This window comes from Ornithorhynchus anatinus (genome assembly GCF_004115215.2).
Source record: "Ornithorhynchus anatinus isolate Pmale09 chromosome Y5 unlocalized genomic scaffold, mOrnAna1.pri.v4 Super_Scaffold_Y5, whole genome shotgun sequence".
Classification (NCBI taxonomy): Eukaryota; Metazoa; Chordata; class Mammalia; order Monotremata; family Ornithorhynchidae; genus Ornithorhynchus; species Ornithorhynchus anatinus.
Window position 1 is genome coordinate 384,925 of NW_024396670.1, and position 15,566 is coordinate 400,490.

Genomic DNA, 15,566 nt, shown 5'->3' on the forward strand with positions numbered 1-15,566 from the left:
ATGAGCCGGGCAGCGGAGTGAAGAATAGACCGGAGCGGGGCGAGAGAGGAGGAAGGATGAGTGATTGTATTAACACGGTAGCAGTTTGGATGGAGAGGAAAGGGCCATTTTTAGCGATGTTGTGAAGGTGGAACCGACAGGATTGTGTGACCAATTGAATATGTGGATTAAATGAGAGAGAGGAGTCAAGGATAACGCTGAGGTTATAGTTTTGTGGGTTAGGAAAGATGGTGGTGCCATCTGCGGTGATGGGAAAGTCTGGGAGAGGACAGAGGTTGGGAGGGAAGGTAAGGAGCTCTGTTTTGGACACATTGAGTTTGAGGACATCCAAGTAGAAAGATGTCTTGAAGGCAGGTGGAGATGCAAGCATGAAGAGTGGTCAGGGAGGAGATGCAGGTTTAGATATCATCTACATAGAGATGGTAGTTGAAGCTGAGGGAGTAAATGAGGTCTCCAAGGGAATGAGTGTAGTTGGAGAGTTGAAGGGGACCCAGAACTGAACCGTGAGGGAGCTCCCACAGATAGGGAGTGGGAGGGAGAGGAGGAACCCCACCAAGAAGACTGAGAGTGAACAGCCAGAGAGCTAAAAGGAAAATCAGGCGAGTCAGTGAAGTCAAGGTTGGATAACATATCCAGGAGTAGGGAGTGGTTAACAGTGTCAGGGACTGCTGAGAGGTCAAGGAGGATTAGGATGGAGTAGAAGTCATTGGATTAGGCAAGAAGATCATTGGTGACCTTGGGGAGGTGGTTTCAGTAGAGCAAAAGGGACGGAAGCCAGATTGGAAGGGGTCCGGGAGAGAATCGGAGGAGAGGAATCTGACACAGTGGGAGTAGATGACTCAAATACAAGGAGTTTGGAGAGGAAGTGCTTTAAAGCCAATGGTGAGGAGTTTTTTATTTAATGTGGAGGTGGATGAGGAACCACTGGAGTTTCTTGAAGAGTGGGGAAACACGGTCTGAACGTTTTTGAAGGAAGATGATTTGGGCAACAGAATGAAACATGGATTGGAGTGGAAAGAGACAGGAGGCAGGGCGATCAGCAAGGAGGCTGATACAATAACCAAAATGGGATGGGATAAGTGCTTGCATTAATATGGTAGCAGTTTGGATGGAGAAGAGGGTAGGATTTTGACGATGTCATGAAGGTAGAACTGACAGGATTTGGTGGTGGCATAAATATGTGGGTGGAATGAGAGAAGAGTCAAGGATAATGCCAAAGTTATGGGCTTGGGAGACAAGAAGGATGGTAGTGCAATCAACAGTGATGGGAACGTGAGCGGGAGGACAAGGCTTGGGTGGGAAGATAAGAAGTTCAGTTTTAGTCATATTAAGTTGGAGGTGATGGGAGGTCATCGAAGTAGAGATGTCTTGAAGGCAGGAGGAAATGCAAGACTGCAGAGAGGGAGAGAGATCAGGACTGGAATTGTAGATTTGCGTTTCGTTAGCACGAAGGTGGAGTTTTCCAAAGGAGTGGTTGTAGATGAGGAACAGAAGGGTACCCAGAACTGAACTTTGAAGCACACCCGCAGTTGGGAGATGAGAGGCAGCAGAGCAATCCGCAAAAGAAGACTGAAAATGAGCAGCTAGAGGGGTAATAGGAGAACCAGGAGAGGACAGTGTCAGTGAAGCATTTAGACTGTGGGCAGGGATTGTCTCTATCTGTCGCTGAATTGTACATTCCAGGCACTTGGCACAGTGCTCTGCACGTAGTAAGTGCTCAATTAATACTATTGAATGAATGAATCAAGCCAAAGGTGGGTAATGTTTCCAGGAGAAGGGGGTGTCCACAGTGTCAGAGGCAGCTGAGAGGTCTAGGAGGATTAGGATGAACTAGAGGCTGTTGGATAGGGTGAAGGAGGAGATCACTGGTGACTTTGAGAGGGGGTTTTTTATGGAGTGAAGCCAAATTGAAAGGTGTCAAGGAGAGAATTGGAAGAGAGAAACTTGCGGCCACAGGTGTACACAGCTCGCTCAAGGGTTTTGCAGAGGAATGGTAGGAGAGAGGCAAGGTGGCAACTGAAGGGAACTGTAGGGTCAAGGGAGGGCTTTTTAGGATAGAAGAGATATGGACATGTTTAAAGCAGTGGGGAAGAAGCCACTGGAGAGTGAACAGTTGAAGGTGCCAGTTAGGGAGGGAGGAAGGGAGGGGGCTAGTGTTTTAATGAGATGCAGAAGATTGGGTTGGATGCACAGATGAAGAGGGTGGATTGTGAGGAAAGGCAGAAGATTTCCCTAAAGATAGTGCTGGGGAGGATGGGAAAGTTGAAGAAGGGGTAAGAGAGGAGAAGGCCTGGAGAGGGGCAGCGGAGGTTTTCGGGAGATCACGCCGGATAGTGTCAATTCTGTTGATGATGTAGGTGGCCAAGCCACTGGGGACAAGAGATGGGGGAAGCAGGGAGATGGGGGCCTGAGAAGGGACTTAAATGTCTGAAACAACTGGCGAAGGCAATAGGCATGGGAATCAAAAAGGGTGGAGAAATAGTTTTGGCAGGCAGAGAGGTAAAGGCATACAAGGATAAATATGTAGTGGACGAAACTGGCCTGATATCTAGATTTTCAATCGTGCACAGAAGCGAAGGGAACGGACTGTGCAGGTGATTCCTGGCTGAGGGTGATTGGTACGAGATCGACAAAGGGTTAGGAGAGCGAGTGATTTCAGTTTATGAGTGAGGTGTTGCTGAGCCTGTCATTTTGGTCACCAAGGGAAGGGAGTGTGGATATGGAGGCTAAGTGGAGCGTGACAATTTGGGAAAATTGAATGGGGTCCACAAAATCAGAGATCTTGCAGGCGGGGGAGCAGTACAGTTTTACCAGGAGGAGGTGTGTGGAAGAGAAGGCAAGTGAGAAGGTTGTGGTCAGATGGAGGGATTTCAGAGGTGGTGAGGATAGAGATTGTGCAGTGGCTAGAGATGATGAGATCTAGCATGTGTCCAAGTTGGTGAGTGGGTGAAGTTGGGTTGGAGTGGGAGGTCAGTGGAGTTGAGGAGTGATCCAAGGCTGGCAGGGGAAGGGTTATCAGGAACGTATATGTGGATGCCGAAGTCCCCAAGAATCAGTGGAGGCAAGGAAAAAGAGATGGAATGCGATAAAGAGATCAAAATGGTTACAGAAGTTGGAGGTGGCACATGGGGGTGGTAGATGATCATACTAGAATCTGTCGTGGGTAGGAGAGGTAGATGATATGGGCTTCAAATGCAGGGAAAGAAGGGGATGGGGGAGGTGGAGTGGTGCTAAAAGGTGACATTCCCCAGGGAATCTGGGGGAATGGGAGAAGATGAGGCCCCCTTCTGAAGAGAGCTGCAGAGGAGACCATGTTGTCTGGGGAGAGCCAGGTTTCAGTGATGGTGAAGACGAGTAGTGGGTGGGTCAGGAACAGATCAGTAATGAAGGGAAGCTTCCCCATGATGGAGCGGGTGTTCCACAGGCCACACTTGGCTGAAGCTGTGGGGAGGGTGCGTGGGGTGGGGACAGGACGAGGGGTAGGAAAGAGTTGAATGGGGATGAGCTAGTGGGGCCAGTGCATGGAGAAAGGAATGAAGGAAGGTTCTGAGACATGATGACAGGGATGGGGCCGGGAAGAGGAATGGGGAGGGATTGGATGGGAGTGCACTGGGCCGGGGGTAGGGGGCCGGTTTTGTGGGAAAGGGGATGAAGAAGGGTGCTGGGCATAGCAGACAAAGGAGGGGAGGAGTGAGGGCAAATTGTAAGGTGGGGGCATAAGAGAAAGAAAGTCCTGAGCTGCAGCAGCATCTTTAGCCCCCGTGGAAAGGTGCAGATTTTTCTAGAAGGAGAGGACGCAGCTGCTCCCAGTTTGGGGCACTCCACCATTTCTGGGCTGTGATTAGCGAATCCTTAAGGAGAAGTGAATGGGTGAGCAGCTTATCAAGTTCTTAGTCCCTGATGGGTGACTGTTGACATTCATTCATTCAGTTCATTCACACACTCAGTTCTGGGTGCGGAGGACTGTATTAAGCGCTTGGAAAGTACAAGCCAGCAACAAAGAGAGACAATCCCTGCCCACACTAGGCTGACAGTCTAGAAGGGGGGAGACAGACATCAGTAGGAATAAATCTACACGCCTCCTCCCAGACACATCTGCCTACAAAAATCATTATCCCCGAGTCTACTGCATAGGAAATATCCATTACTTGTTAACGCCTCAGTGAGTTGTTGACCTGCTTCTGTGGTCCTTGCCTCAAGTTTTGCTGTAGGGCTCAGAGTCTCTTCTCCCCAAGGTGGTGACTCTAGGCGGCCCACAGTGGGAGGAAGGGCGAAGGGTGGTGGCGACCCTCCCTTTGTTTCCTTTTTTTGTCCCGTGGCTTGCCGAGTGGGTGCAGGGTGTTCGCAGCCCTTCTCTCTGGCTCTGTGTGAAACCGCCTATGCGAGTAGCAGGGGGAGGGGCCGAAGTGCTCGGCGTCCTACCCTCCCATCCTCCCTCCCTCCCTTCCTGATCTCAGGGCTCCCACTTTAGGGAAAGTGGGGCGGGGGATGGCGGAGACCTTCCTTTTGGTGCACTCTTTTGCCCCTTGTCTTATCAAGTGGTCAGCAGCTCTTCTCTCTGGTTTGAATTTAGCCTCCGAGTAAGTGGAGGGGAGGGGCTGGAGAGTTTGGAGTCCCTCTCTGGATTGATCCTAGGTCACCCCGGTGGCGGGGGCGGAACGGGGTGTGCGGGGGGGTGGCGGAGGTCCTTCCCTAGATTCAGTTTTTTTGGCCCCTGGTTTGCTGGTTTGCTGAGTTTTAATGAGGTGTACATCCCCTTGATTCTATTTATCGTGATTATGTTGTCTTGTTTTTGTCCGTCTGTCTCCCCAGATTAGACTGTAAACCCGTCACTGGGTTGGGATTGTCTCTTTCTGTTGCCGAATTGTACATTTCAAGCTCTTAGTACAGTGCTGTGCACATAGTAAGCGCTCAGTAAATACAACTGAATGAATGAATGTATGAGTGGTCACTGGGACGGTCAGCGGCCCTTCCCTCAGGTACGAATTTAGAGGTCTGGTGTGAAAGGGAGGGGCCAAAGGACTCAGCGTCACTTGGCTCCGTGGAGCCAATCCCAGGTCCCCCACATTCATTCATTCATTCATTCATTCATTCATTCACTTAGTCAGTCAGTCAGTCAGTCAATCGTTTACTGAGACCTTACTATGTGCAGAGCAATGTACTAAGCACTTGGAGTGTAACATTCGGCAACAGATAGATATAATCCCTGCCCAACAATGGGCTCACAGTCTAAACTGGGGAGACAGACAAGAAAACAAAACAAGAAGTCTGGCATCGATATCATCAAGATAAATAGAATCATAGATAGATACACATCATTAACAAAATAAATAGAGTAATAACTAATATATATGCACAAGTGCTGTGGGGAGGGCAAGGGGGAAGAGCAGAGGGTGGGGAAGGGGGAAGTGGGGAGGGGAGGAGGGGCAGAGGGAGAGGGAGGGCTCAGACTGGGAAGGCTTCCTGGAGGAGGGAGGTTCTCAGTAGGGCTTTGAAGCGGGGAAGAGAGTTCGTTTGGCGGATGTGGGGAGGGAGGGCATTCCAGGACAGTGGTAGGACGTGCGCCGGGGGTCGACGGAGGGACAGGCGCAAATGGGTGACCGTGAAGAAATGAGCGACAGAGGAGTGGAGTGCACGTGGTGGGCAGTGGAAAGAGAGAGGGGAGGAGGGGGCAAGGTGATGCCAAGAGTCAAGAGTTTTTGTTTCATGCGAAGGTTGAAGGCAAGCTCTGGAGGTTTTTGAGGAGGGGAGTGACATGCCCAGAGCACTTGTGTAGAAAGATGATCCGGGCAGCGGAATGAAGAGTAGAGTGGAGAGGGGAGAGACAGGAGGATGGGAGATCAGTAGAGGGAGGAGCAGGGGGTAGGGCGGCGGGGGATGCGGGGGAAGGGTGGCGGAGACGCACCCCATGATTCAGATTTTTGGCCCCTGGTTTGCCAAGTGGGTGCTGGGACAGTCAGCGGCCTTTTCCCTCAGCCATGCTCTTTGGCCCCGGATGTGGGGGGGAGAGGGGCTGGAGGGCTCAATGTACCTTCTTCGGGCACCGTCCTAGAACCCCCCTGCAGCTAGGGAAAGGAACAGGATGGGGTCAGTGAAACGTCCCCTTTGAGTTTGCCCTATTTGGGACCTCTGACACTGTCGCTGCTGCTCTCACAGGCCTTTCGCAGCCCTGCTACCATCGCCGCCACCTTGAATCCTACCGTGTCAAGTATCGTACTAGGTAACTATTGGTGACCTCTTTTATGGAAGGCTCTATTCCAGGGGAATGGACCCCAAACAGAGAACATGCTTCCCCCTTGAGATAAAGCAAGGTACTAAAGGAAAGAAAATTGACACTGTCAAGTATGATCTCCCTAAAATCTCCCTGCCCCTCCTCAGTTCCTCCCCCCTCCTGCCCTTCTTCAACTCTCCCATCTTACCCAGCAGTATTGCTAGAGAAGAACTCCTGCCTTCTCTCAAAATTAACCCCCTCTGCCTGCACACCCGACCCATTTCCTTCACACCCTATCTCTGGCCCCCCCCCTTCTTCAGCTGTTTGTTCTCCTGTGACTTCTTCCCCACCTCTATCAAACATGCCCATATCTCCACTCTCTTAAAAACCCTTGTCCTTTCCCGCACTTTCCCTTCACTTTCCCACCATCAACCTTCTTTTCTCACAAACATTTAATCTTGGGGTTATCCTTGACTCGTCTCTCCTTCAACTGTCATATTCAGTCCATCATTAAATCCAATCCGTTCCACCTTCACAGCATCCCTATTGTCTGCCCTTTCCTCCCCATCCAAACAGCTACCATGTTAATCTAGTCACTCTCTTGCCTTGATACTGTATCAACCTTCTTGCTGACCTCCCAGCCTCCTCTCTCTCCCCACACCAGTCCATACTTAACTGTGCTGTCCAGATCATTTTTCTTCAAAAACATTCAGGACATGTCAGTCACCCCACTCCTCAGAAAACTCCAGTGGTCTCCCATTTCACCTTGGCATCAAACAGAAACTCCTCACCACTGGCTTTAAAGCATGCAGTCACCTTGCCCCCATCTACCTCACCTAGCTGCCCTTGCACCAAAATCCACCTGCACATTTCACTCCTCTAATGCCAACCTTCTCGCCGTGCCTAGATCTCATCTTTCTTGCTGGCTTCCCCTCGCCCACTTCCTATCTCTGGCCTGGAACATCCACCCTACTCAAATCGAATAATTACTCTCCCCTTCTTTGAAGCCTTATTGAAGGCACATTTCCAAGAGGCCTACCTGACTAAGCTCTCTCTTCCTCTTCTCCATTGCCCTGACTTGCTACCTTTATTCATTCCCCCCTCCGAGCCCTGCAGCACTTATGTCTGTATCTGTAATACATTTATTTATATTAATGCCTGTTTCCTCCTTTAGCCTGAAAGCTCTGTTGTGGGCAGGGATTATGCCTGCTATATTGTTATATTGTAATCTCACATACTCCTAGTACAGTACTTTGCACACACTTAAGTTCTCAATAAATCTGACTGAATGAAATAGGAGACTGCCAAACAGAAAGGTCCGGTTGGGAGAGGAAATTTGAGAACCACTGCTGTAATCCTTGTTAGTTGAACCTCTAGTTGCGATTGAGTTCTTTTCTAAGGGAATGACAAGAGGGGGTGCCAGAGTTCAAGGTTGGGGGCAGAAGAGGAGCCTGCAGGAGATACTGAAAATGAGTGGTTGGAGAGATTGGAGACCAGAAGAGGAGAATCTTTGCGAAGATTAGTGTGGCTGAGTGGAAAGAGCCCGGGCTTGGGAGTCAAAGGTTGTGGGTTCTAATTCCAGCTGTGCCGCTTGCCAGCTGTGTGACTTTGGGCAAGTCACTTAACTTCTCTGTGCCTCAGTTCCCTCATCTGTAAAATGGAGATTAAGACTGGGAGCCTTACGTGGGACAGCCTGATTACCCTGTTTCTACCCCAGTGCTTAGAACAGTGCTGTGCACATAGTTAGCACTTAACAAATACCAACATTATTATTATTATTATTATTTTAAGGTTTCCAGGGTCGGAGGGTCTGAGGCAGATGAGAGATAGAGGAGGATTGAGGATGGAGTAGTGGTCATTGAAACTGACAAAAAGACAATCACGAATCATCTTCAAGAAGGCCAGTTCGGAGGAGTGGAAAGGACTCAATCAGGGGGTAATGGAGGGAGGTAGAGGAGAGGAAGTGGAGGCAGCAAGTGTAGATAGCTCTTGGAGAGGAATGATAAAAAAGAGCTGGAGTAATAACTGGAGGGAGCCATGGGGTCATGGGAGTGTTTTTTTAGGATGGTGTTATACACTATGTGAACATACCATTGAAGAATGAGCAGCTGAAGATGTGATTCAGGAAGGGAAGAAAGGAAGGGCAAGTGCGCTAATGAGGTGAGATGGTTGGGGTCAAGAGGACATGTAGAGAGTATAATTCAAGTAGAAGTGGGCGCTCTCCTTTTGAGATACTGCTGGGAAGGATGGGAAAGTCGAAGAGAGGGGAATGGAGATGGAAAGAAGGAAGAGGAGAGGAGCTAGAAAGCTGAGGAGGGGAGGGGAGAGGGGCCAGAATGGGGGCTAGGAAGGGGCTGGATGGGAGTGATTTGACACAGACCATAATAATAACCATAATAATAATAATAACAATGATAATAGCATTTGTTAAGCACTTACTATGTCTCAAGCACTGTTCTAAGCGCTGGGGTAGGTACAAGGTAATCAAGTTGTCCCTCGTAGGCCTCACAGTGTTCATCTGCATTTTACAGATGAGGTAACTGAGGCCCAGAGAAGTGAAGTGAGTTGTCCAAAGTTACACAGCTGACAAGTGGCAGAAGAGGGATTAGAACCCATGACCTTTGACTCCAAAGCCGGTACTCTTGCCACTAATCCACAGTGCCTCTGTCAGGCAGAGACGTTTAGGGTATGGGGGAGAGGGGCTAGCCCACAGGTTGCGGTGGAGTTAAATGAGCAGGAGCTGAGAGGGGTTCCGGGGTTCAAAAGAATGGGATTGGTAGGGAAGAGTCTGTCAGAACTGAGGCCTTGAGGAGCTTAAAGGCATTTAGGAAAGAATATCTGGAGCCATTCTGGAGCACTCAGCAACAAAAGGAGGTTCCTCAAGGGGAGGGGAGCCCAGCAGCTCCGAGCTGGTGGAATCCCTAGAGGGAATAGCAAAAGTTAAGTGGTTAGCAGCTATTTAGAGTGAATAGGTGAGTTGTTACCAAGACCTTAGTAGCAAGACCTTAGTAGCCGGGTTGATGTGCAGAGGCCTGTGTGCCCTTTCTCCTTGGTGAATACCCAGATTCAAGTCAGTGTCCCTTCTCCTTGGCACACTCTTTGGAACATGGGGTGTTGAGTGGGAGTTGGGTAGGGTCAGCATTCCTTCTTCTTTCTGTGGCTTTATGCCCTTAAAACAGGGTGGTTTAGGGCCAGGGGACGTAGTGTACTGTTTCCTTGGCACAGCCCCAGGCCCCCAGTACATGGAGGGAAGGCCTCACAGGGTGTTAGGTGTTTCCAGGCCCCCAGCATCCGGGCGCAGGCCTGGGACGTTTGGCGCCCCTGCCCTGTAGGTACACGGGTAGGGCTGGGGTTGTTGGGGTGGAGACTGCCATCCCTTCATCTCCGTAAGGTCCCAGGCCCATAGTATGTTGAGGAGGTGGGGAGGAGGACAGCATCTCTTCCTCGTTTTGTGGAACCAGGCCAAGCCCCCAGAGCTGGGAACCTGAGAGAGTTGCCATCCTCTTCCCTTAGTGCGTGTGAAAAGGCTACCCCCATCTCACACTAGTAGTGATTCCACTCTGCTGCTGAACTCTCTCTAAATTTTATTCTGCAACACTTTAGCTCTGATATAATAGTAATAATTGGTAGTGTTTATTATGTGCCAAGCCCTATCTATCCAGGGAAGATACAATTTAAGCGGGTTGGATTGGTGCTGGGCTTAGAACCCAGAATTAGATTAGAACTGGATTAGAACTTCTGACTCCCAAGCCCGTGCTCTCTTCACTACACCGTGCTGCTTCTCACAGAACAGGTGAAGCCACAGAGCAAGGATTAGCATTCCAATTTGTTGACTTCCCCATGTTCTTTCCTTTAGGCCACAGTGCTCCTTCCAAAATTTCTCCTTCCAAAATTTCCTTATCGGCAGGGTACAAGATCAAGGAACAATTAGTTGGCAGTAAGAGGAGTGAAGTGTTGGGGTTGTGTTGTATTACATGATCAGCAAGGTGAGGAGAGAACTTAATTGAGTACCTTAAAGTCGGTGGTAAGGAGTTTCTGTTGGATGCTGAGGAGGCTTCTGATAGGGGTAAAGAGATGGGGATAGAATACTGCCTCAGAAAAATGATCCGGTCAGTGGAGTGTGAAGTAATGACTGGAAAGGGGAAAGACAGTAGCCTGGATCAAAGGGGCCCGATGGAGTAATCCAGGTGGGATATGATGATCCTTTGAGGACAGATTGTTCTTTTCTCATGCATTTTGCCTTGAAATGGAAGTAAAACAAGGATGGCACTCCACTACGCTAAATACAATGCTTGCCTTCTGAAGCATAGCAATACGTTATTAAGGGTTTTTCACAGTAATTTTTGGGGAGATAGGACCTGGAGTTAAAATAAGAAACTAGAGTAATAATAATAATGTTGGTATTTGTTAAATGCTTACTATGTGCAGAGCACTGTTCCAAGCGCTGGGGTAGGTACAGGGTAATCAGCTTTTCCCACGTGGGGTAACAGTCTTAATCCCCATTTTACAGATGAGGTAACTGAGGCCCAGAGAAGTTAAGTGACTTGCCCAAAGTCATACAGCTGACAAATGGCAGAGCTGGGATTCGAACCCATGATCTCTGACTCCAAAGCCCGTGCTCTTTCCACTGAGCCACGCTGCTTCTCTAAAGAGTAATAAAGAGTAGCCTCTGTTTTATTCCAGGATATGGTTTGTAATCATTTTGAAACCACTGTAAGTAATTCTAATTGCTACTTAATATTTTATAACAATATATTAATTCATCTTACCTCTTTAAAATGTAAATAGTGAGTGCCATGTGTTTCATACCAACTTGAATTCAGGAAGATCATGGTAATTTTGGGGAAGGGTTGGAAATAAGGAACCCCTTCAAAACTCAGCTCTCAGCCTCTACTTGGAGCAGGGATAAATAGAAGTACTGTAATTAGAATTTCTACCTGGGGAGTTAGCTAGTCAAGGCAAAGGCAGCCACAGTTGAACTTGGAGTGAGAGGCTGGGAACCTCAAGCTTGAAACAGTTTGGTCAATAATAGTAATAATAATGTTGTTATTTGTAAAGCGCTTAATATGTACAGAGCACTGTCCTAAACGCTGGGGTAGATACAGGGTAATCAGGTTGCCCCACATGAGCCTCACAGTCTTAATCCCCATTTTACAGATGAGGTAACTGAAGCACAGAGAAGTTAAGTGCCTTGCCCACAGTTCACACAGCTGACAAGTGGCAAAGCTGAGATTCGAACCCCTGACCTGTGACTCCTAAGTATCCATGACCTCTGACTCCCAAGCCCATACTCCTTCCACTGAGCCATGCTGCTTCTCTGGGAACTAGGTTAGGTTAGGTTCTAGGTTCTCTAGGTTAGGAACTTGACTGCCACAGTTAGTGTAGCACTTTCAGGGAGCATTAGTAATTGCATTCATTAAGTGCTTACTCTCTGATACAGACACAGTGGGTACATAGACCAAGGTGGAGTGAGAACAGGTTTGCCTCTGTGGTAGTTTTTGGATGGACCTCTCGTTGGGCTGTATTCACCCATATAAGAGGATAGCATAGAAGGCACCCAACTACTAGCTGTCACTTGCAGCAACTGTTAAAAGGCAGTCATGAAAGGAGTGATAAAATAACCAGACTCCACCATAGGTATTTTGAGGCAAGGTCGTTACTGAAGTGTTGGAAAGTTGAAGTTGTTGACCCTGATGTCTGGATTGATTAATTTTTCTTGGAAATTGACACTCACCCTCCTCCTTTTTTGGGGGGGGGGGGGAGAGGGGAGAAAATGTAACAAATTAGATTTAGTGGATAAAACGCAGGATTGGGAGTCAGGAAACTGGAATACTGATCCCAGCCCTGCCATCTGGTTGCTATAATGCCTTGAATAATATGCTTATAACTTCTTTATGCCTCAGCTTCTTCATCCGCAAAGTGGAAATGGCATATTAAATATCTGCTTCCTCTGTGCTCCCACCCTCTCACCAGACTGTGTGAGTCCCATATCAGGCAGGGCTTGGGTGTCATCTAATTATTCTGCATTTACCGCAGCACTTAATACAGTACTTAGAGAAGCAGCGTGGCTCAGTGGAAAGAGTATGGGCTTTGGAGTCAGAGGTCATGAGTTCGAATCCTAGCTCTGCCACTTGTCAGCTGTGTGACTGTGGTCAAGTCACTTAACTTCTCTGGGCCTCAGTTACCTCATCTGTAAAATGAGGATTAAGACTGTGAGCTCCATGTGGGACAACCTGATTCCCCCGTGTCTCCCCCAGCGCTTAGAACAGTGCTCTGCACATAGTAAGCGCTTAACAAATACTAACATTATTATTATTATTATTATTATTATTACTTGACACAGAGTAAATTCTTAACAAGTACCACATTTTTATTTGTGAGGAAGAAAAGTGACACTGAGACTGTTATTGTTGTTTCAGATCCATAACCTGGTGGCTGTTTTGGAAGTTATCAGTAGCTTGGAGAAATATCCCATTACCAAAGAGGCACTTGAGGTATGACCCAGTCATTTAATGAGTTGCATTATTGGTGGTATTTAGATTACGTTTGCACATGAAATCTATTCTTGATTTTCACAACCTGTAAAGTGCGGTGAACTTTGAAGTCTCTAAGCAATCGTATTTATTGAGTGTTGCTGTCTACAGCGTACTGTAATAAGCGCTTGTGTGATTACAATAAAACGGAGTTGGTAGAGCTGTTGTCTACCAACATGACACCAACATGTTGTCCAGTGGGGGAGCCAGACATTAAAAAAATAAATAATGTGTAAATGTGTACACAAGTGATGCGAGGGCTGAGGGTGAGTTGAGTAGAAAGAAATAGAAAATAGAAATGTGTCCAAAGAGAACATATGGAAGCAGTTGTGAAGACAAAACTCAACTGAGACGATGCTCAGGTATCCGCACATCCTATCCAGAGGAACACCTCTGCTAGCCATCCGATCTTCTGGTTCCACATTGTTGCTTGGGATGCCATATTGCCTCTGTATTGACTACCCTGATCCCTAAAAATAGGTCACCTCTATGCACCTCAACAGGGTGCTTCTTGCCACAGATAGGAGATGCCCAGTCTTCCTTGTTCTCCCCTTTTTCAAACTCATGCAGTTTGATTAGTTTTCAAGGCTTCACATGGACTCCTTAGAACGCTACTCTGTCTACCACCTAGAGAAGCAGCGTGGCGCAGTGGAAAGAGCACGGGCTTTGGAGTCAGGGCTCATGAGTTCGAATCCCAGCTCTGCCACTTGTCAGCTGTGTGACTGTGGGCAAGTCACTTAACTTCTCTGTGCCTCAGTTCCCTCATCTGTAAAATGGGGGTTAAGTGTGAGCCCCACGTGGGACAACCTGATTCCCCTGTGTTTACCCCAGCGCTTAGAACAGTGCTCGGCACATAGTAAGCGCTTAACAAATACCAACATTATTATTATTATTACCACCTGTAGAACCAAATTGTATACCCTGCCTGGTGGCATGCTCTGTGCATGCTGTGCCAGGTGTAAAAGCTGGTGTTTTGCATCTTCAGCTCTGCTCTTCCACCACAGCTGAGAAGAATGTGCATCCTATGTGTGTTTGCCCTTCCACTGTGGCTGAAGAGCTCTCTGCTGCCCTAGGCATTCTCTGAGTGCATGCACTAGGTTGGTTTTAAAAGATGCTGCCATTCATTCAGTCAGTCAGTCAGTCAGTCAGTCAGTCAGTCAATCATATTTATTGAGCGCTTATGGTATGCAAAGCACTGTACTAAATGCTTGGGAGAGTAAAATATAACAATAAACTGACCCATTCCCTGCCCACAACAAGCTGTCTTTTCATTCAGCTTCATATGCAGAGCTGAATGAAACACCCAGCATTTACACCTTTGCCTCCCAAGTGATCTGCCTTCCCTACTTGACACCCGTACCTGACATCAGCTCCCCACTGCACCGTGGAGGAAACCTCTTCTCCTCCTGCTTTCCACTACCCCAGCGGGAATGAGAGCAACACCTGCAATATAGAAGTTCAGAAAATTTAGGGTCTTTTTAGTTACTGTTGTGGACACTGAATCACTCCGAGAAATTCTGCTCCTCTGCTCCATACTGGCTATCGTTTTCATTTTGCGTATCATTTATTTGACCCAATCCTTTATGCCTTTTTAACGTTTTAGTGTTTTATTTCTCCTGATCTTTATGTCTGCAGTCTTTTCCAACCTTCTATATTCAGAGACTGTGAGCACCTTGAGGGGTCAAGGTACATGGTCCAATCCAACCTGAGTATGTTTTTTCCCAGGGCTTAGGAGAGTTCTCTGCACAAAATAAGGGCTTAATAAATTAACTACTGCTGGGTAGGTTTCAGTGCTCTGCTCCCAGGGCTTTTTGCAGCAGCAGCTCTTTACAATATGAGCATCGTGCCATTTGGCTTACAGCCTAAGCATTCTGCATCTGTTCATCAGAAAGATTACAGCCAAGACCTCAGGAACATTTTTCTGCTCTTCTTCTATTTGGCAGTGGTGCATTGTGCATTAGAGCACTGTGCATTGAGAAGCAGCGTGGCTCATTGGAAAGAGCACGGGCTTTGGAGTCAGAGATCATGAGTTCGAATCCCAGCTCTGCCACTTGTCAGCTGTGTGACTGTGGGCAAGTCACTTAACTTCTCTGGGCCTCAGTTACCTCATCTGTAAAATGGGGATTAAGACTGTCAGCCCCATGTGGGACAACCTGATTCCCCTATGTCTACCCCAGCGCTTAGAACAGTGCTCGTCACATAGTAAGCGCTTAACAAATACCAACATTATTAGAGCAGTTGTGCATGCATGAAGGGTGAGAAGTGGGACAAATGTAGGTGCATTAGGGTTAGGGAAACATGTAGGAACAGGAGTAGTGAAGAGACAAAGCCGGGTGGTGAGGAGCGATTCATAGGGTAAATTCTATTAAATTGCGAGACTTGGCCTGTAAATCTGAGCCGGTCTAGAATGGGACTGAATTAATTGCACGTAAATCTGTGGCAAAACTTTCCTCCTAATTCAGCCATTTGCAAGACGGCCTCAGCTTGAATAAGTATAATCAGGTGTATTGATAGTCATATTTATCATCATTATAATCAATCATGTTTATTGAGCACTTACTGTATGCAAAGTACTGTGCAAGTATAATAATATAACAATACAACAAAATAACACAGTATAACACTGTATGACAGTATAGCAGACACAGTCCCTGCCCCCATGAACCTGCAACCTAGAGGTTAATATAAATTATTATATCATTATATTATATTATATTATTTATTTATATTTATTTATATTTATTTATATTTATATTATATTATATTATTATAATATATAATAATTCTCCACGCTGCGGAGAAGCAGCGTGGCTCAGTGGAAA

At 47.4% G+C, this 15,566-nt stretch overlaps 1 protein-coding gene across 2 annotated transcripts in view; it reads left to right on the forward strand.

Moving 5' to 3' along the window:
• Positions 1-15,566, forward strand: part of LOC114808722 (mediator of RNA polymerase II transcription subunit 26) — an 87,105-nt gene that overhangs the window by 66,559 nt on the left and 4,980 nt on the right. The window contains exon 3 of one of the 2 annotated variants that reach the window (XM_029056544.1): positions 12,631-12,705. The exons of the other annotated variant lie outside the window; for it this stretch is intronic. Within the exon in view, the coding sequence (XP_028912377.1) occupies positions 12,631-12,705 (75 nt within the window). The remainder of the gene's footprint in view (positions 1-12,630; positions 12,706-15,566) is intronic. 2 annotated transcript variants of the gene reach the window in all.